General features: G+C 47.5%; 1 protein-coding gene across 2 annotated transcripts in view; it reads right to left on the reverse strand.

Moving 5' to 3' along the window:
- Positions 1-20690, reverse strand: part of DNAH2 (dynein axonemal heavy chain 2) — a 3497426-nt gene that overhangs the window by 54985 nt on the left and 3421751 nt on the right. For both annotated transcript variants that reach the window (XM_078670326.1, XM_078670327.1), the window contains one exon: positions 2336-2486. In XM_078670326.1, the coding sequence (XP_078526452.1) occupies positions 2336-2486 (151 nt within the window). The remainder of the gene's footprint in view (positions 1-2335; positions 2487-20690) is intronic.

The following is a 20690-nucleotide window of genomic DNA, read 5'->3' on the forward strand; positions in this document are numbered from 1 at the left end:
CTAAAATATTAGCCTCCACTGACAAATGCGAAGAAATTGCTAGCGTCTTTACGAACAAAATCAACATGATCGAACTATCCTTCTCTTCCCTCCCTCTCTCACCCCAACCTACCACTACCCTACACACTCTTCCAAACACTCATAATTCTACGTCGATCACTTCTTCCACTTCGCCCGATACCTCTGATTCCCTACCTGATCTACTCCTGCATAATATCTTTCATATAACAAACTCCCCCGCTAAAAACAATGCCTCTTGGAACGATTTCAGTCCAGTATCTGAATCTTTGATCACTAATATCATTGTCAAACTTAAACCTTCTGCACACTCCAAAGATCCTTTCCCCGCCACACTAGCTCAAGAACTTAAATCTACCATTGTCCCTATATGGACTAAAATTATCAACTCCTCTCTTTCCACAGGCTGTGTTCCTGCCTCCCTTCAACTTGGCCAAATCGCGCCTATTCCCAAAAACACCACAGCTGACCCCAATGATCCAAACAACCTTCGTCCCATCTCTAACCTTCCCTTCCTCTCCAAAGCCCTCGAAAAATGTGTCCTAACGCAACTAGAGAAACATATTGTCTCATTCAACCTCCTCGATGTCTTCCAGTCCGGCTTTAGAAAGGGATGCAGTACAGAAACTGCTATGCTTAATATCATGGACGATATTCATCGTTCCCTTGACAAAGGAGAATCCTCGATACTTATCCTTCTCGACCTCTCAGTTGAATTTGATACCGTCCACCACCCCACCCTTCTCAGCCCTCTCAAAGATCGATTCGGTTTTGAAGGCACGGTATTTAAATGGTTCTCTTCATTCCTACAAAACAGATCTCAACAAATCAAACTTAGCCATTTCCTCTCCAAACCTCAACCTGTTTCACTTGGCGTACCTCAAGGTTCCATCCTCTCCCCTACCCTATTCAATCTGTTCATGGAACCACTCACCCTCATCCTCAACCACTCTAATATCAGTTACCATCTCTATGCTGATGACACCCAATTATACTCGAAGATCAAATCTCACAAAGACATCCTTCACCTAAATGAGACACTGACTAAAATTCATACCTGGTTCCATCTGAACCATCTGAAACTAAACCCCAAAAAAACAGAAATCATAATTTTCTCCCCTAAAAACAATCCTCTTCCCATCCAACTCTGGTTAAACGACATCAAAGCACTAAACTGCCCTCTCTCCACCTCTAATACTGTTAAGTCCCTTGGCATCAGTATTGACCAAAATCTCAAACTCATCCCCCACATTAAAAATGCATCCAAAAGAGCCCTTTTCACCCTTCTCCACCTCAAAAAACTTAAACCTTTTATTCCAGCAGAAGATTTTCAAACTTGTTGTCCAATCACTGGTCCTCTTCAGGATCGACTAAAATCCATCTTGCCCCGATTAAATCTGTCCTCAACCTTGCTGCTAGACTCATCTCCGATTGCAGAAAATTTGATCACATCTCCCCCATCCTCAAAAATCTCAAGTGGCTACCAATAGAAGGGAGATCCACATACAAAATTGCCTGCATCACTCACAAAGCTCTCCACCAAAACACCCCTTCCTACCTTGCAACAAAACTTCAGAAAGCAGGTTGTTCCAGATCCCTGAGAAGCACAAACACACTTGTCCTGATCCCACCCAGACTTAAATGTCATAAGACCCAATCCTGTGCGTTCTCTGGTAACGCTCCCACAATCTGGAACTCTCTCCCAAAGGATATCCGCTGCAACCCTTCCTACCATCTCTTCAAAAAAGAACTTAAAATACTGCTTCTCAACAAATACTGGGGTATCTAATGTCACTGACACTATACATGTTCAAAGTATCGTGATACTTAGTATTACCATGCCATCCCTGGTCACTCCTCTCTCTCTTATTATGCACTCCCTTCCCTCCTCCTCTATACTCCTTCCTACTCTATCTCACCCTCGCTTCACTTCCCTCTCTCTCCTTTCCATCTTTATTTATATACATTTTAATTTCTATTTCCATGCTTCTCTGCCGCATTAGACATGTTTGAACTCACTATCACAATGTAACGCTTTCTTGCTTGTTTTTTATTCTACCTCATTGTTTGTTTTCAGCTTCCTTGTAAAGCGCTCTGATACTCTCGGGTCCAGCAGCGCTATATAAAACCTTTGAAATAAATAAAATAAATAAATAAATTGGTCCTCTTTATAAACTACCTTACTGTCAAAGCGCTTGTGGAGTTAGAGTAGTAAATACACACTGCATTACGGTGTATGGCCAGTCCTCATAATAATAGGTATGGTATGTTGTATGTGCATGCATGTGTGCATGTACGTGTCAAGACAAAAAGTTACCTTTTCCACTTTTCTTCTTGTTCTCAACTGGCTTGAAATGGATGCATGGAACAGGGCACACTAGCTCCATTGGCTCAGCCTCCAGGAGACACGCATTCTTCTTGTCCCACCCAGCTCCTTCCAGGTACAGACCTCTTATCCAAACTCCATCCTAAAACCAGGAAGCACTAGTCAGAGATAGGCAGAGCACAAGCCACAAGAGCAAACATATCATAGGGCGTCACAGCACAGTCCTGCATCATTCGAGCTTCTTCACCACTGTACTTAATTCCCAGGAGTTCTTCCAAAATGATAGACACTGAAGAAAGAGTGACAAGTGAGGAAATACTGCTTCTTGGGTCTTGGAAAACTACAATTAATTTGTGTGTCTGCTCTAAAGTCAGAACCGAATTAGACCACAGTGTCTTGTAAATGTGTGCACTTATCGCCAGATACGCGGTATGCAATTTTAACTAATAAATGCACATATTTATATGGCTGTAAAGGTTGCTTTTCTGCTACTGAATGATCACTACACTTACCTGGAAGAAGAAGTAACCTTTGATTACGCTCTTTCTGGTGGATACTACTCTAACAGCAGTTTTTTTACCTGTAGGGTGTCTACAAGTGCCAGAGGAAACATGTGGATCAAATTTGAGTAAATGAATCACAACAGAAGATTTGAACAGGAATGCTGGTCCAGTAAACACAAAGCTCAACAGGACAACAGGTAACATTTAACAGTGTCCAATGCAAGTCCTTGTTGGGCCCAAGGCAAAAACATCATCCCATTCAACAGTCTTGCCTGAAATGGATCTGTGTTGTGTGTGCTACACCAAGCCACAAACTTGTCTTATCGTCTGGCTTAAACCGACTTTGTCGAAGGCCGTCTAGCTGCTAGGATGGCAGCCACTACTGTGGGAGGTAGATCAAATGCAGTCAAGTGCTGTAGCTCGATGTCCACACACGGAGATGTAGATGGCGCAGGCCTGGGTACAGGACCTTGGCCTGGTGCTGTTACAGGACCCTCCCGAAGCATCAGCCTTGACGGCGGTTAGAGGCTCATGCCCAAAAGTTCTGGTTAGTACATTCTCCTGGCCCATTCCGGAACAACTGGTATGACTTTGACCTATTCGTTTCTGATCTTCTTCAGAATTCGTGCAGAAGCAGTAACTTCAGGAAAGCATACAGGAGTCCCATTCTCCACTCTAGGTGGAATGCAACCCCGAGAGAAAGTCTTCTTGGAAACTCCAAAAGGCAAAAGAGTTGACACTCCACGCTCTCGGTGATGGTAAAGAGATCAAACCAAGGTTCTCCCCATCACTGTAGGGCACCCAGGGCCACTTTGAAATGTAGCTGCCATTTGTGATCCACAAGGCATCTCCAGCTGAGTTTGTCCACCATGGCATTTAAAGATCCAGCCAGGTGGTGTACAATCTGTTAAGTACCCTGAGGATTAAGACAGTTCTAGAGGCACAGAGCCTCCATTCACAGAGCCAGAGAACCTACCATGCTTTGTTTGTTGCAATACCACATGACTGTGGTGTGGTCTGTGAGGGCCTGAACTAGTCTCCACTCGATGAGCAGCATTAAGGCTTTCAGTGCCAAGGCATACGGCCTGCAACTCCAAAAGGCTGTTGTGGAGACGGGTCTCCGCTGAAGATCAGAGTCTTCTGATCTCCAAATCTCCCAGTTGACTTTCCTAACCCAATAGTGATACGTTTGACACCACCTTCAGCTCTGGGTGTGGTAGGGAGAGTGGTCTGATGCTGATCACATTGCAACAGAGCAGTTACCATTGCAGATCTTTTACAATCTCCTTCGAAACCTGAATGGAATCTGACCAGTTCCTTTGGTGCTGGGCCTACTGAGACTTCAGATGCTATTGCAGAGCCTACACATCCCATCTGGTATGGTCAAGCAGCAGGATACAGGAGGCCAAGAGACTAAGAAAAATCAGTCACTGCACTGAGATCCAGGATAGATGCTAAAACGTCTAATCATAGTCCAATTGTCCTAGACTCGTTGATCCTGAAGGAAGGCCCGAAAGTGCACCGTACCCAGAAAGGAAACCTCTGATAAAAGGGAACCTCTGCGAAGGAGTCAGGTGTGATTTTGGCACATTGGTTGTGAACCCCAGCAACATGACAGTGGAACCCCATAGAACACAGCTCCTGACACACTATCCCAAATGTAATGTCTCTCTATTGGGGATACCCAGAGATCTGTGTGCACACTGTCAAAGCACCCACTGCCACAATGAGATCCAATACAGGAGTATCACAATTGAAACAAAAGCAAAGGTGCACCACAAAACATGGAAAAATATTCAATCCGTGTCCAAGTATATTCTTCAAAAGTTCTGCTTTTTATTCAAACAAAGTTTAAACAATGATCTTGGTGACTTTGAGCAGCAGACGCGTTTCGTCCATACACATGGACTTCTTTAGGGCAGGAATGTAAGATATGCTGTAGAGGGTGGTAATCAAGCAAAATGGTTGTATACATGGCTGGTGCGGTAGGGTCTATTTTCTGTTGTTTTTTAGAGCAGCTCGCCTATGTTTGGGCGAAAACATGTTTATAGGTCAGTTGGATTTAAGCCATCAAAGTTACATGTAATGATAAAAACACCCAGAGGGCGCTTCTGAATCAAGTGTGTTAAGAACCCTTGGTACAGTTAAAGTTTGCACGCTAAAGAACAGGTCATGATGAATCTGGGTCCTCCCAATTTAGTGTAGGCCCAGACAAATGGCTGTAAGCTGTTGCCGGTCTTAATAAACCGCGTAAAGAGAGCGTCTCCCATTGATTCCGGTCAAAGCGAATTGACGTGAGATTTGCGGTCAGCTGGAGGTGGTTCACAACAGACTGTGGAGAACCCACCTTCAACAGCCATTCGTCAAGGTAAGGGAAGACTGGTTCTCCCAATTTCTGAACGTATGCTGTGCCCACCGCCATCAATTTCGTGAACATCCAAGGGGCACTGGTGAGGCCAAAGTAGATACTTAGATGTTGCCCACAGTTACCAAACTGCTCTTTTGACTTTCAGATATATTTTCTTTTGTTAACATAATAAGGGAGAGTTTTTTTTACCTCAAGTGTGTGGGAGAGTACACGGACAGTGATAGGGAAATATAGCTCTTTTAACATCAAGTCACTGGGAAGGAAAATACTACTTACCAGTATGCATCTGTTCTTGGCATGTAGAGCTGCAGAGTTACACATTTTGGCATAGATCGCCACCTAGTGTTGGGCAAAGATGTTTGCAGTTATTTTTGTCCTGAAAAGTCTTTGGAAGTCACGAGATAGGTGACTCCTCCTTTGGATTACATTGCACATGGGCATCAGCTCCATCCTTAGATTGTTTTTCACCAGCAGGGAAATGATGGAGCTATGTAAGAAACAGGAAGGATGCCCATGTAAGCTGTATCTAATTAAGATAATACTGGAACAGATAAAGGTAGCCGAGGTGGGAGGCGGGTGGGCGTGTGTAACTCTGCAGCCCTACATGCCAAGAACAGATGCGTACTGGTAAGTAGCGTTTTCCGTTTGAGGCATACCAGCTGCAGATTACACACTTTGGCACATAGACTATATAGCAGTACTCCCTCTTAGCGGCGACCACCAGTATCTGTTGCAGTAGTTTGAAACAGTGTTTTGAGTACAGCCTGGCCCACAGTAGCTTGTTGTTTAGTTTGCACATCTACACAATAGTGTTTTGTGAATGTGTGCGGTGTAGACCATGTAGCTGCTTTACAGATATCATCTAGGGCAATGTTCCCTAAAAATGCAATTGAAGCCCCTATCTTTCTTGTAGAGTGTGCTTTAGGAGGAACAGATAACATAAGGTTAGCTTTGTGGTAGCAAATTTGTATGCATTTGACAATCCCCCTATCTATTGCAGATTTTGATATGGGGTTGCCCTTGTGTGGTGGTGAGAAAGACACGAAAAGTTGTTTAGTTTTACAAAAGGGTTGTGTTCTTTCAAGGTAGTAAAGCAGTGCTCTTTTGACATCTAAGGTATGAAGAGCTCTTTCTGCGACTGTTTTTGGCTGAGAGAAGAATGCGGGCAGCTCCACAGATTGATTGAGATGGAAGGGCGAAATGACTTTAGGAAGGAATTTAGGATTGGTTCGGAGAACAACCGTATTATTATGCATCTGCAGAAAAGGTTCCAGAATGGTTAATGCGTGTAGCTCACTAACTCTTTGTAGAGAAGTAATAGCTACTAGGAGAGCAACTTTCCATGTTAAGAATTGTAGCTCACATTTATGTAAAGGTTCAAAGGGAGGTCCCATTAACCGTGTGAGAACAATGTCAAAGTCCCACACAGGTAAAGGTGGTGCTCTGGGAGGAATTATTCTCTTGAGGCCTTCCATAAAGGCTTTTATGGCAGGTACTCTGAAAGTGATAGATGCGGTCTATTTTGTAGATATGCTGCCATGGCAGCAAGATGCAGTCTAATACACGTGTATGCTAAGTTACATCTTTGGAGGTGTAGTAAGTATCCTATGATGTGTTGAATAGACATATCTAGGGGATTGATGTCGTCGTTATGACAATATATTACAAAACGTTTCCACTTGGCTGCATAGCATGCCCTAGTGGTGGGACGTCTAGCTTCTTTAATAACGTTCATACAGTCAGGGGGAAGGTTAAGCTTACCGAATTCTAGGACCTCAGGAGCCAGATCGCAAGGTTGAGCTGAGGTGGGTCCGGGTGTCTGATCTCTCCATGGTTCTGGGTTGAGAGGCACGGAAATAGGTATAGCTTTTGGAGCGGTACCACGGAGAGTTGTAGCAATGTGGTGTACCATGGTTGTCTGGCCCAAGTTGGAGCAACTAGAATGAGAGTTAGGGAATGTTGCTGTAGTTTGCACACCACCAGTGGAAGGAGTTGGAGAGTTGGAAAACCGTACGCAAATTTGCCTGACCAGTTCATCCATATCGCATTGCCTTTGGACTGTGGGTGTGGATATCTGGTGGCAAAGCTTGGGCATTTGGTGTTTTCGTGGGTGGCGAAGAGGTCTATCTGAGGTTGTCCCCATATCTGAAAGAACGGTTGAAGAACTTGTGGATGAAGTTCCCACACGTGGGTCTGTTGTGTCTGACGGCTTAACAGATCGGCCATGGTGTTTTGTACCCCTGGAACATGTTGGAATAAGAGGAAAATGTCTTGAGGTATAGGCCATTACCATATCTGCTGAGCTAACTGAGAGAGTTGCAGAGAGTGGGTTCCGACTTGTTTGTTTATGTAGTACATGGCTGTCATATTTGTGAGAAGTTGGCCTGGTATATGATGTTCACTATTCTAGAGAGCACCTTGCACCAGTCCAAACAACCCTTATGGTGATGGTTGTAAAGTCAACCTTATAGACCAGCTATCCTAGTGGTAGCATGGACAAAAGCAGTCTTAGGCTAAACTCAAGAGGGCATGTGAAGCCAGCTGTTTTACCATATGAAAACCTTTTATTACCAAATGAAAGGACACCACACAGGTTATATATTCAAAATATAGATGTATTTATTTCTAAACAACCCCCTGTACTCTTTATGAGCACAGAAGAACAAGCATATAACAAGGAACTTAATATAACATACAATAAGTTGCACAATATGGATAGGCCCTGGTGGCCCGTTAAACCATATACTAAAATAGTGGTAATAAGTACCATGTCACGAACAACGGTAAGGCCTAGGGCCTTGAGAATCGCTGGGGCTTCACTGGACTAACAGTAGTTAGGGAGCAGGAGGCCCACGGGATGCGGGTGCAGTGTCTAAATGCACACTCGTGCACCAATAGAAGTCAATGGGTGCGTAAAGTTAGAAAGTTAAAGAGTTAGGAGTCTTCCGACTGGACTAGAACTAAACCACTTGAAACTAAGATACTAGGAGAGTTAATCTCTACAGGAGCACCGCAGTACTTGCGTTACCTCACCCACAGGAAGCGGGTGCATAGGTGTCCAAGTGTGTTGAGTTTCGTCGTGGAGTTCTATGGAGCCTTGGAGAAAAGATGCTGCAGGCGACCAGGAGAGAAGAGTCCGGTTGGATCCAAGGGTGGATCGAGGATGAAGAGTACCTGAAAGCAGAGGGGACAGAGTCTGGGTCACTAGCCAGTGACCAGGAAGGAACCAGGAAGGAACCAGGTGATGTCGGGATGCGATCAGGTGATGTCGTGAAGCTTGTCTCTGGAGCCAGGAGGTGTCGACGATGACCAGGAGCTGGATACGGACTGTCCCACGAAGGCTCTCGCTGTTGGCGGTGTCGGATCTCGATTCGGAGTCAACAGGCTTTGACAAATGCAACCCACGCAGGAATCGAAGATGGCTTCTTACTCAGGTCAGCAAGGACTGAGGGGCTTCTCCTTCGCAGGGAAGCAAGGGCCAGTCTGAAGCAACCAGACCAGCGGTGTAGATTGTAGATTTCGTCGTCACAGAGGCCACTAGCCAACGGGCAAGTGACCGGACAGACGCGTCGAGCAGGAAAATGCAAAAGGGCCCCACGCAGCACTCGGTGAGTGTGGAGAGGTGATCTTCGGTGCAGTTGGTGCTCAGGGCTGGGGCTTCTCAATCCCCAATGCACAACTTCGAGGGTGCCTAAGAAGTTGCACGGAAAGCAATTTGCTGGCTTTCCATGATGGCCGTTCCCACATCTCGCGTCGCCTCCACGGGTCTCAGCTTTGCTGTGGCTGTGGATCGGGTCGAAGGAAGTCTGGAAGTCCGGGTCTTGTCACGCTCTGTGTTCAAGCTCCGGCGGGAGCAACGACAAAGCAAACCGTTGAGCGCTTGATGGTGTCTACTTGCACAGGGTGGTCACTCCTTGATCACAAGGGAGATTCTTCAGTCTTCTACGTCGAGTAGGATGTCGAAGGGTCCAGAGTTTCGTATCAGAGTTTCAATCAGGATGATCTAAAATCTAAGGACACAGCTCCTACCTTTATTCCAAATCAAGGGGCTGGATTACCTGCTAGGTCCCTCCTATGGGTGGGACCAAGAAGGGGGTGGTTACACCCCTTTCCCTTTGTCCAGTTTCGCGCCAGAGCTGGGGCTGGAGTGCCCCAGCACCAGTTTGAACTGGACTATGCATGGGACACCTTGTGTGCCCCAGGCAGTGCCTCATTTCATTCAGCCCTGCTGCCCCAATCCACTATCTCCTGTCTGTGGTGGTACTAGCACCTCCCTGTGACAGGAAACCTATTGTCCAAGCCTCCCTCGCTGGAAGGACTCCCAGCAGCAGGAGGTCAGACTTGTGTCTGTGGCAGCAGCATCCATTTTGTGATGCCGAGGCTCTAGTTAACTTTAATCGGGATTAATGGAAGTAACATGTCTTTTCCCTCTAGAAGGGTGGAATGCTACCCCCGTCGCCAGAACTGGCGAGGGGGTAGTATTCCAAAGCGTATGACACCTTACACAACATGTTTTGATAAAGCCAAATCAAAGTTAGCAATAACCGCGAGGATTATAATGCACTTAAGAGTATATGGAATGGCAATATCCTAGAACAGCTATAAGGACATGGTTCCGAAAGCTGCAGAAAGTCTCAGCTCCTGCTAGAGCACCATCTCATATAAAGCCAAGCACTCTGCCTTCAGGATTGTTAAGGCCTGCTTTAGGAGTGACTTATAGGTGTATATGTGTCCAGATTTAAGGTTAGACATAGGAATACTATATCTAAGCAAGGGGTGATTACACAACCTTGCCCCAGCTGAGTGATCAGCCAGTTGTGTCAGTTTGGATGGCCAGCCAGGGGTGGCAAAATATATGCTGCAACCCCTGGTAGGCCTTGGATGCACCTATGCCCTGGGTACCTATAGTACACTATACAGGGGCTCATAAGGTGATCCAATATCTAATTAGTTATGTACCTAAGGTACATGGAGTCCATTTTATAGAGAGAGCAGATTGCCTGGGGCTCTGATTAGCAGGATCCCAGGCCAACTAAGTCGAAAACCAGCTAAACACAAGGCAAAGAATCTGGGGTAACCATAGTCAGGTATCCACCTTCCTACAATATTGTCCGTGCGGATTAAGGCAGCCTTGCTTGATATCTGCTTTTGGAATGCTTGTAAGGCTAGTAACTCTAGGTGGTTGATTTGGAGTAACTTTTGTTGCAGTGTCCACCTGCCCTGCATGGTGTGTTGCAGTAGGTGAGCCCCCCAGCCAGATAGTGATGCGTCCGCTGTCATAACTATTTGAGGAACTGGCTCTAGGAACGGTCGCCCCTTGGAAAGGTTGTTGGTGTTCCACCATTGCAGAGAGCGGTGAGTCCAACCGTCTACCAACACTAGGTCTGTTAATTGACTTTGAGCCTGGTTCCATTGGCCTGCTAAACACTCTTGAAGAGGACGCTTCTGGAGTCTTGCATAAGGCACTATGAATATGCAAGAGGCCATCATCCCTATGAGTTGCATGAACACTCAAGCTGGAAGAGAGTGTTGCAGTTGAAAGTTTGTTAGAAGCGCTTGCATGTTTGCTATCCTGGCTGGAGAAGGATAAGCTAGCACTGTTGAGGTGTTTATTGTGGCACCGAGATAGTGTTGTATGTGGGGCGGTTCAAGGTGGGACTTGGTGTGGTTTATTGTGAACCCCAAGTCGTGGAGTAATTGGATGGTGATGTGAGTGTGTTGTACACACTGGCTGTTTGAGCTGGCTTTTATGAGCCAGTCGTCGAGATATGAGAAGACGTGAATGCGCTGTCTTCTTAAGTGTGCTGCTACCACCGCTAGGCACTTGGTGAACACTCGTCGTGCTGTTATGACTCTGAATGAGAGCACTTTGAATTGGTAGTGCTGACCGTCCAATACAAATCTGAGATACTTTCTGTGAGCAGTGTGAATGGGAATGTGGAAATAGGCATCCTTGAGATCTATGGTGGCAAGGAAGTTGTTTTGTGGAAGAAGAGGAAGGACCTGCTGGAGTGTGACCATGTGGAAGTGGTCTCATTGTATGTACAGGTTTAGTGGTCTGAGGTCTAGAATAGGCCTTAGAGAGCCGTCCTTCTTTGGGATAAGAAAGTACAGGGAGTAAACTCCCTTGTTTTGTTGGTGCAGTGGAACTAGTTCTATTGCACCTTTTTGTAAGAGGAATATTACCTCCTGCCTTAGCAGTAGAAAATTTTCTTGTGACATTGGACGCTGTTGGGTGGTATGTTTGGGCGGGGTAGACGTTAGTTCGAGATGAACAAGTTACTTACCTTCGGTAACGCTTTTTCTGGTAGATACAGTATCTGCCTGTGGATTCCTCACCTTGTGAATATCCCCTGCGCAGCAGCCAATCGGAAACTTTTGTAGCTCTCCACGCCGGCGAGGTCATGGACAATGTCACAGAGGGTATGACTCCGTTCGCCACCCCGCTGACGTCACTGGATCCATAATAGGGCCTCGTCGGCGTGATGATGTCAGTTCCGCCCTTTTTTCCGTGCCCCCGAGGCACACAGACGGACCGACATAAACAGTAATAGCACACATAGTACACAGTATTCAAATCAACAAAAACAGTGTGAAACCAATGCAATATGCATGAATATATAAATACATCCATTAAAAAATCTTTCAAATATACACTTAGCAGGTATAGAAGAGTGGACAACGGGGAGGCGGGTGGGTCAGTGAGGAATCCACAGGCAGATACTGTATCTACCAGAAAAAGCGTTACCGAAGGTAAGTAACTTGTTCTTCTGATAGATACATCTGCCAGTGGATTCCTCATCTTGTGAATAGAGTCCCACAGCAGTCCCCATTCCTGGAGGAGGGTGTCCACTCAGCTATACCAAGAAATCCTGGAGGACAGAGCGCGCAAAATGGCTGTCCCTCCTCACCTCAGTATCCAAGCAGTAATGCTTCGCAAAAATGTGGAGGGAGGCCCAAGTTGCGGCTCTACAAATATCCTCTACAGGCACACCTCTAGCCAAAGCAGATGTTGAAGACTTTGCTCTAGTAGAATGAGCCCTTACACCCTCTGGAGGTTACTTACCAGCCAGGGCGTAGCAGATCTTTATACACAGGATAATCCATCTCGATAGCGTGCGCTTGTGCACTGCTTTTCCTTTCTTATAGCCAGCAAATCCAACAAAAAGCTGGTCGTCCACACGATAGTCTTTAGTCCTATCGAGGTAGAAACTCACCGCCCTCTTAGGGTCTAGGCGGTGAAGCCGCTCCTCCTCCTTGGAAGGGTGAGGGGGAGGATAAAAGGTAGGGAGGGTAATGGACTGCCCCAGATGGAAGGGAGTTACCACCTTAGGCAGAAAAGCAGCCCTGGTCCTAAGTACCATTCTCTCAGCATGAATGGTCAGGAATGGGGGTTTCGAACTAAGAACCTGAAGCTCACTTACCCTCCTTGCCGAGGTAATTGCTACAAGAAGTCTCATGGGACACTTGTGTGAAGGTTCAAAGGGTGAACCCATCAAGTAGGTTAAGACAAGATTCAAGTCCCATTGAGGCACAATAAATGGAGTTGGAGGGAATTTGTTGGTAAGACCTTTTATAAAACATAATACAATAGGTGACTTAAATAAAGACGGCTGGTCCGGCAAACAAAGGAAAGCCGACAAGGCCGATAAATAACCCTTTACAGTCGCTTCAGCAAAACCCTGCTGGGCCAAGAAAAGAGCAAACTGAAGTATGTTAGACAAACGAGCTCTTAAGGGGTCAATAGATTTCTCTCCATACCAGGAAACAAATTTGGACCACCTATAGGAATAGATTGACTTGGTGGAAAGACGCCTGGCCGAAATAATTACATCCACCACATCAGGCGGTAGAGAAAAAGAATTCAGGCTGCCCGTTCAATCTCCAGGCATGAAGGTGTAAGGTCTGGAGGTGGGGGTGTAGAACATGCCCCTCCATCTGAGAGAGGAGATCTGGCCTGAGAGGGAGACGGAGCGGCGGGCACGAGGAGAGGTGGAGAAGATCTGTGTACCACACCCTTCTTGGCCAATCCGGGGTGATCAAGATAACTTGGGCCCGGTCTTGGCGAATCTTCCTCAGAATCCGAGGAATCAAGGGTATGGGAGGAAACGCATAAAGGAGTCGTGAGTCCCAACTCAACTGAAACGCGTCCCCCAAAGCTCCCTGCAACGGATACTGGAGACTGCAGAATGTCAGGCAGTGAGTATTCTCGTGAGTGGCGAAGAGGTCCACCTGAGGAGATCCCCACATCTGGAAGACGTGACGAACCACCTCTGGGTGAAGCCTCCACTCGTGGTCGGCTGAGAACTGCCGACAGACTGTCTGCACGAACTTTCAGAACTACAGCCAGATGATTTGCCATTAGGCAAATCTGGTGGTCCTGAACCCAGGACCAGAGACACAGAGCTTCTCTGCAGAGAAGATGCGACCCCACTCCTCCCTGCTTGTTGACATACCACATCGCGGTCGTGTTGTCCATCAGGACCTGAACCGACTGACCGCGAACGGAAGGGAGGAAGGCCTTGAGTGCTAAACGAATCGCCCTCATTTCCAGAAAGTTGATGTGAAGCAACCTTTCCTCTGGAGACCAAAGACCCTTGATCTCCAGATCCCCCAGATGAGCACCCCACCCTAGAGTGGAGGCATCCGTTATCACTGTGGCAACCGATGGAGGCAGATGAAAGGGCTTTCCTTGAGTCAGATTGCCCTCCACGCTCCACCAAGACAGATCCGCTGCAGTTTCTCTGGAGATCCTCACAGACTCCCTGAGATCTCCGTTGTGTTGATACCACTGCCTGCGGAGGTACCACTGGAGCGCGCTCATGTGCCAGCGTGCATGGTTGACCAGCAGAATGCAGGAAGCAAACAGACCGAGCAGGCGAAGGACCTTCAGGACTGGAACGACCGCTCCATTGTAAAACAAAGGAATAATTTCCTGAATGTCGAGAATCCTTTGAGGTGGAGGGAATGCTCGACAAAGAGTAGTGTCCAATGCTGCCCCTATAAACAGGTTGCGCTGTGAGGGCACCAGGAGAGACATTTATCGAAAAACCCAACCTGAACAACAACTGAGTTGTCTCTTGCAAATGATTGAGCACCTTCTCTGGAGACTCTGCTTTGATCAGCCAGTCGTCCAGATAGGGGAATACAGGAATCCCCGCTCTCCTGAGATGGGCTGCCACCACTGCCATCACCCTGGTAAAAACTCGAGGTGCAGTAGTAATTCCCAACGGAAGGACAGTAAACTGATAATGTTGCGACCCCACCGTGAAACGGAGATACTTCCTGTGCGACTCCAGGATCGGGATATGAAAATACGCGTCCTGCAAGTCGAGCGACACCATCCAGTCTTCTTCCAGCAGCGCCTGAAGAACCTGCGCAAGGGTAAGCATCTTGAACTTTTCTTGTTTCAGATAAAGATTCAAGATCCTGAGATCCAGGATTGGGCGAAGCCTGCTATCCTTCTTGGGAATCAGGAAATACCGGGAGTAGCATCCCTGACCCCTTTCCTGCTCTGGAACAACCTCTATCGCGCCTTTCTGTAACAAGGTCAGAACCTCCTCCTGAAGGAGACGGAGATGTTCCTCTGAGCAAGCCCCTTGACAAGGAGGGTAAGTTGGAGGGAATTCCCTTAAGGGAAGGGCATACCCATTTGCCACAAGATTGAGAACCCATTGGTCTGTAGTGACCGATTCCCAATCCCGCAGAAAATGGGTAAGCCGACCCCCTACAGGACCAACATGACTGGGAATGGGGAATCTAGGGCTGCTTTGCTGCGGCGATAGGAGGAGAGGTAGAGGAAGAGGAGGAGGAGGGTTGACGACCTCGTGGACGACCTCTGTTTCTTCCTCTATAAGATTTATACAGCGTATTTTGTTGCTGTTGCTGCTGAAGAGGCTGTCGTTGCGAACGAAAGGATGACTTCCCGAATCCTCTGTATCTACGAAAGGATCCTCTGGATTGGGTCTGCAAGCCAAGTGATCTTGCCGTGGCCTTACTATCTTTGAATCTTTCAAGTGCGGCATCAGCCTTCTTGCCAAACAGACCCGTACCATCAAATGGTAAGTCCAAGAAAGTAGCCTGCACATCCTGAGAAAAGTCTGAAGACTTCAACCAAGCTCCCCTTCTCATAGCCACTGCAGAGCCCATAATTCTAGCCACTGAGTCAGCTGTATCCAGGCCACTTTGAATGACCTGGCGCGCAGCAGCCTGGGTATCATCTAAAACCTCCTGAAAGTTCTTCCTGTCTTCATCAGACAGTTTTGGCAGCAACTGTTTAGAGGAATCCATCAAGGCATGGATATACCTTCTCATCAGGCAAGTCGCATGTGATGATTTCAGTGCCATGCTCGCTGATGAGAACACCTTCTTAGCAGACTGGTCAATCCGTTTTGACTCCTTGTCAGTCGGAACCTGTGGGAAAGCTCCTGAAGACCTCTTCGAGCAAGCCGCCTGAACTACAAGGCTCTCAGGTGAAGGGTGAGCAGATAAAAATTCTGGATCCTCCGGTGCCACCATATATCTCCGTGCCACAGACCTGGAGACTGCAGGTGCAGACAAAGGCTTCTTCCAAACCTCCAACACCTGCTCCAGAATTGCCTCATTAAACGGTAACGAAGGCTCCGTCACAGAGGATGGAGAATGCAACACTTCAGTCAATAAACTGGACTTAAATTCGGTGGAAGGAAGATTAATGTCCAATAATTCAGCAGCTTTTCTCACAACTGTGTGATATGGGGCTACCTCCTTCGAAGGAGCATCTGAACCAGAAGAAAAATCCCACTCAGGGGAAACATCAAGACCACTTGCATCTTTTAATTCTACAAAATAGTCCTCAGAATCAGGAAGTTCACCTTCCTCCATGTCCTTCTGATAGCGTGCCTCTTCCACAACTCTTTCGGCCTCCCTCCTGAAGCGGATCCTCCGGACTGGAGTTGATGGATCCACAAACGACTCCATCGGATTTGGGACCGGCATCGAACCCGGTTCCGACGGCGCCGACAGCACCGAACGAGGATGAACAGGCGGCGCCGGATATTCTCGATACGGCGCTGGAGATTCTCGGTACGGCGCCAGAGATTCTCGGTACGGCGCCGGAGCCCTCCGCGCCGGAAAATTCCAGGACGGCGTCGCTGGAAGAAAGGGTATAAATGGAGCCTGTGCATATGCCTGAGGGACACCCAAATTGTAGGCAAAAGGACCCATGGGGCCCGCAGGTGCACCAGAGGGGTACATAGCCATTGCGAAGACACCATACATTGCTTTAAGATAGTGTGATGGGTCTTGGCCTGGAGCCGGGAAAGGGGGATAATTTCCCGGCGCCGGCTCTGAAGCCGGTGTACCTGGAGTCAGGACCGTCGGCGCCGACAAAGGAACCTCTTCAGGCTGCTCCTGATCTTCTTCTGATCTCTCTGGCTCCGCTTCACCCGGATCCGAAGAATGGACCGAATCCGAAGGAGCCGGTGTCGGTGATCGAGAGACTTTGACTTCAGGAGACACTTCCTTCTCTGGCGGGACCGGATTTGAATGAGAAGGATCGACCTCACTACTGTGATGTCGAGGAGAAGATGACTTCGGCGCCGGTTCCTTATCAGAGTGACACCTCGAAGAGTGCTTCTTTCTCTTATGTCTCTTCGACTTCGAATGTCCCGACGCCGACTTCGAACCCGACCTGGATTCGGAACGAGATCTCGACCTCGACCTCCTTTTACTCGCATTCTTACTCTTCTTCATCTTGGCAATAAATAACTTTGCTTCTATTTCCTTTAATGCCTTAGAGGTCATTTTCCTGTAACATGCACATCCATCGACGTCGTGATCGGAAGACAAGCACCATACGCAGTCCTCGTGCGGGTCAGTGATGGACATCTGCTTCCCGCACTCCCTGCAGGGCTTGAAACCAGATTTTCTCCCAGACATCTTCGAAAGGAAACGAGAAGAACAGACAAGAACAACTATAATAACAATGTTACTACGGAGAGTCCCAAGAAACCGTTGGCATCGACGGCGCGGAAAAAAGGGAACTGACGAGGCCCTATTATGGATCCAGTGATGTCAGCAGGGTCGCGAGCAGAGTCGTACCCTCTGTGACGTCGTCCATGACCACGCCGGCGTGGAGAGCTACAAAAGTTTCCGATTGGCTGCTGCGCAGGGGATATTCACAAGGTGAGGAATCCACTGGCAGATGTATCTATCAGAAAGTAACCTGATTTAATTATTTGTCGCACCCACCTGTCTGATGTGATGTTGGTCCAGACAGGAAGGAATTGTTGCAGTCTTCCCCCAACTGGAGTGGAATGGTGTGGGGGAAGTGGAGGGAAGTCATTGGGCAGGGGTGGAGGCAGAGCGGGAGTTGTTCGTTTTGCCTCTGCCTTTGTTATTGTTACCCCTGTAACCACCTCTTTGGTAGCCCCTAGTGAAGGTGGATTGGGTAGGGGTTTTGTAAGAACTGGAGGGGCTAATTGAGGAGTAGCCTCTGGTGTTGCCTCTGTAAGATGAGCAACAAAAGGAGCGTCTGGAAGCTTGCGACTGCAAGGCTCCCATAGATTTTGCTCTGTCGGTATCCTTTTTCATTTTCTCAAGGGATACGTCAACATTAGGGCCAAATAGGTGTTGCTCATCAAATGGTTGATTGAGAATGGAACTTTGGACTTCAGATTTGAAACCTGAAATGCATAGCCAGGCATGCCTACGCAAAAGGACACTGGTGTTAATTGCCCTTGAAGCAGTATCTGCCGCATCTAGGGCACAACGAATGGTGGTATTGGTAATAGTTTTACCTTCTTGTATAAGTTCACTGGCCCTATTTTTATATTTGTCTGGAAGGTGCTGCATTATGGATTCCAGCTCATCATAATGTGCCCTGTCGTACCTGGCTAATAGTGCCTGAGTATTGGCAATGCGCCACATGTTTGCTGCTTGTAACGTTGTTCGTTTACCAGAGGCGTCTAGGAGTTTAGATTCCTTATCTGTATGCATGTATGTATGCAGAACTTATATAGCGCAAACTTTCACCCCAAGGGTATCCTGGCGCTGCAACTTAGCCTGTAACGACAGCCGGCAATGAGCCAGATTATCAGTGAGGGCACTGTTCTCAATTCTTAGGGAAGAGCCAGGTTTTTAGGCTCTTTCTGAAGCTTAACAGGGAGGTGAGTGGCCTCACCTGATGTTTGGGAATTGAAGAATACAAGGGAGTCTAGTGGTGCTGGGCCTTTAATGTAGCCTGGATCAGTGGGGGCAGCCTTATACTTTTTCTCAATTTGGGGGTTGATGACTCGAGTCCTGACTGGATCTTTGAATACCTCTGGTGCATGCTTAATGACCCCCTTAAACATGGGTAGAATTGAGGTGGACTTTTGTGTGGTGTCAAAAGTATCCAAAAGGAAATCTTCCTCCACTGGGTGTGTGTGCAGGTCAACCCCATTGTATTGAAAAGCTCTATGGACAAGTTGGTTAAATCCCATAGTGTCCTCTGGAGGGGGAGGTCTAGAGGGGTATATGTCATCTTGTGGCATGTTAGGGACGTCTGGGGTGCTATAATCGCCCCAAGGGTCAGGTGAGCCAGGAGGACTGGGATTGTCTAGTGGTTCATTGTCTGCACCTCCCCCTGTGTCATCAGAGGTGTTATCTTCCTCATCATCATCTTCTACTGGAGTAGGAGTTGGTGTAGGAGAGTGATGTGGTGGAGGAGAAGGTGGAGGAGGAGGAGGATGAGAAGGTATTCTTAATGGAGAGGTTGCAATGTCCTCCTTCTTAAGAGGAGGAGCTGGTGCAGGCGTTTCTAGTGGTCATTTTTAGAGCTAAGAGTCAATCGACCAGTTTTGGGATCTTTCACAAGAGTTTTTGGGTAGGATCTGGTTGAAATAGTTCCTCTGTGTAAGGTAGATCCTTTGGTGCCGATGTTTTTGGTTCTGTAGGCTTTTTCGGCTCCAAACCGGTAGCGTCTTTTAGTTTTTAAGCGTGCCCTTTTGCATTGTCTTTGGCTGGTGGAACGTGTTTTTTTTGGTTCCGAGGCCGTTTTTGGCTCCGAGGCATGGGAGTCGGGGCCCTGTGGTTGAATTTTTTTGGTCGGCTCCGAGTGTGTTTTTGGTGCCGAGGAGCCGGTGCCAATCTTCGATGCCGAGTCCTTGGATGTGGAAGCAGCGGTCGGAGTGGATGAGGAAGAGGATGGCTTCTTTTTCGGTGCCGGAAGGTGTGTGCTGGCACCGGGGGTAGGCTGACTCAAGCCCGAGTCGCCTGAAGGCTTAGTAGGCTTCTTTACCGAGCCTGAAGGTGGGGAATTGGAAGTAGTCTCTCAGTGTGCACCTGGTCCCGAAGGTGAAGGTGTGACCAAAGCCTTTTTCGAGGGTGTCGAGGTAGGGTCGGGTCGATATGTTTACTTACGACCTGCTGTGCCGCAGTGATGTCCTCGACGTCTGAGTCTTCAGCTTCGGAATCGCTGAGTCCGGTCCAGGGAAGGCATGGCTTGGCAGTTCGGGCGGGACTGTTCCCATGAGGCACAGGGTCATACTGATTTGCATATGGCCATGTCTGAACTGGGGTGGCAGAGAGGGCTAAAGAACGGTGATGGATTAAACCCAGATCTTTTGACTGGGTATGAGTGCTTGATTGGTTCAGATGCTCCGTCCATCACCACCCCCTTTTGTACCGCTTTGTTCGCCATAAGTTGGCAGAGTATGCTCAGACGTGAGTCCCTTGCTCACTTTGCCACTGGATTCAAGCAAGCCTGGCTGAAGAAGGCTGAAATGCCAGAAACCGGTTCTCGGAAGCTTGTTTCCGGTCCAGGGAAGGCATGGCTTGGCAGTTCGGGCTGGACTGTTCCCATGAGGTACAGGGTCAGACTGATTTGCATATGGCCATGTCTGAACTGGGGTGGCAGAGTGGGCTAAAGAACGGTGATGGATTAAACCCAGATCTTTTGACTGGGTGTGAGTGTTTGATTGGTTCAGATGCTCCGTCCATCACCACCCCCTTTTGTACCGCTATGCCCCTATACTGTCACAGAAATTGGTTGGGCTTCTGGCAGACTGGTTAAAAGGGCTGATAGAAGAGAAATCACCATTATACACTGTGAAAACACTTCCCTATTTTGGTTTTGTGCTGTGCCTGTACATAATATGGGGCCATTTGCAAAGCAAATGAGACCATAGTTTATGCAAGCAGAAGGGGATGTATTCTGATGTGCCTCAAAGTATGACTATAGGAAACTGGCTCTGTATATACTATACCAAAGTAAGGTACAGTGTGCACAGAGTCCATGGAGCCCTAGAGGTTTACAGAGGCTTAGGTAGATAATACCAAAATGCTCTATTTGTGGTAGTGTGGTCAAGCAGTTTTGGCTCATCAGAGGGTAGTGTGAATGCATTTGTTGTAAATACTCATACAAGACAGGAACACACTCAGTTACAGGAAAGTAGACTTTTCTAGGAGGTAATACTTTCAACAGGCAGTGAAAATGCTTTACAGTCTTGGAAAT

This window comes from Lissotriton helveticus, chromosome 12, assembly GCF_964261635.1.
Source record: "Lissotriton helveticus chromosome 12, aLisHel1.1, whole genome shotgun sequence".
Classification (NCBI taxonomy): domain Eukaryota; kingdom Metazoa; phylum Chordata; class Amphibia; order Caudata; family Salamandridae; genus Lissotriton; species Lissotriton helveticus.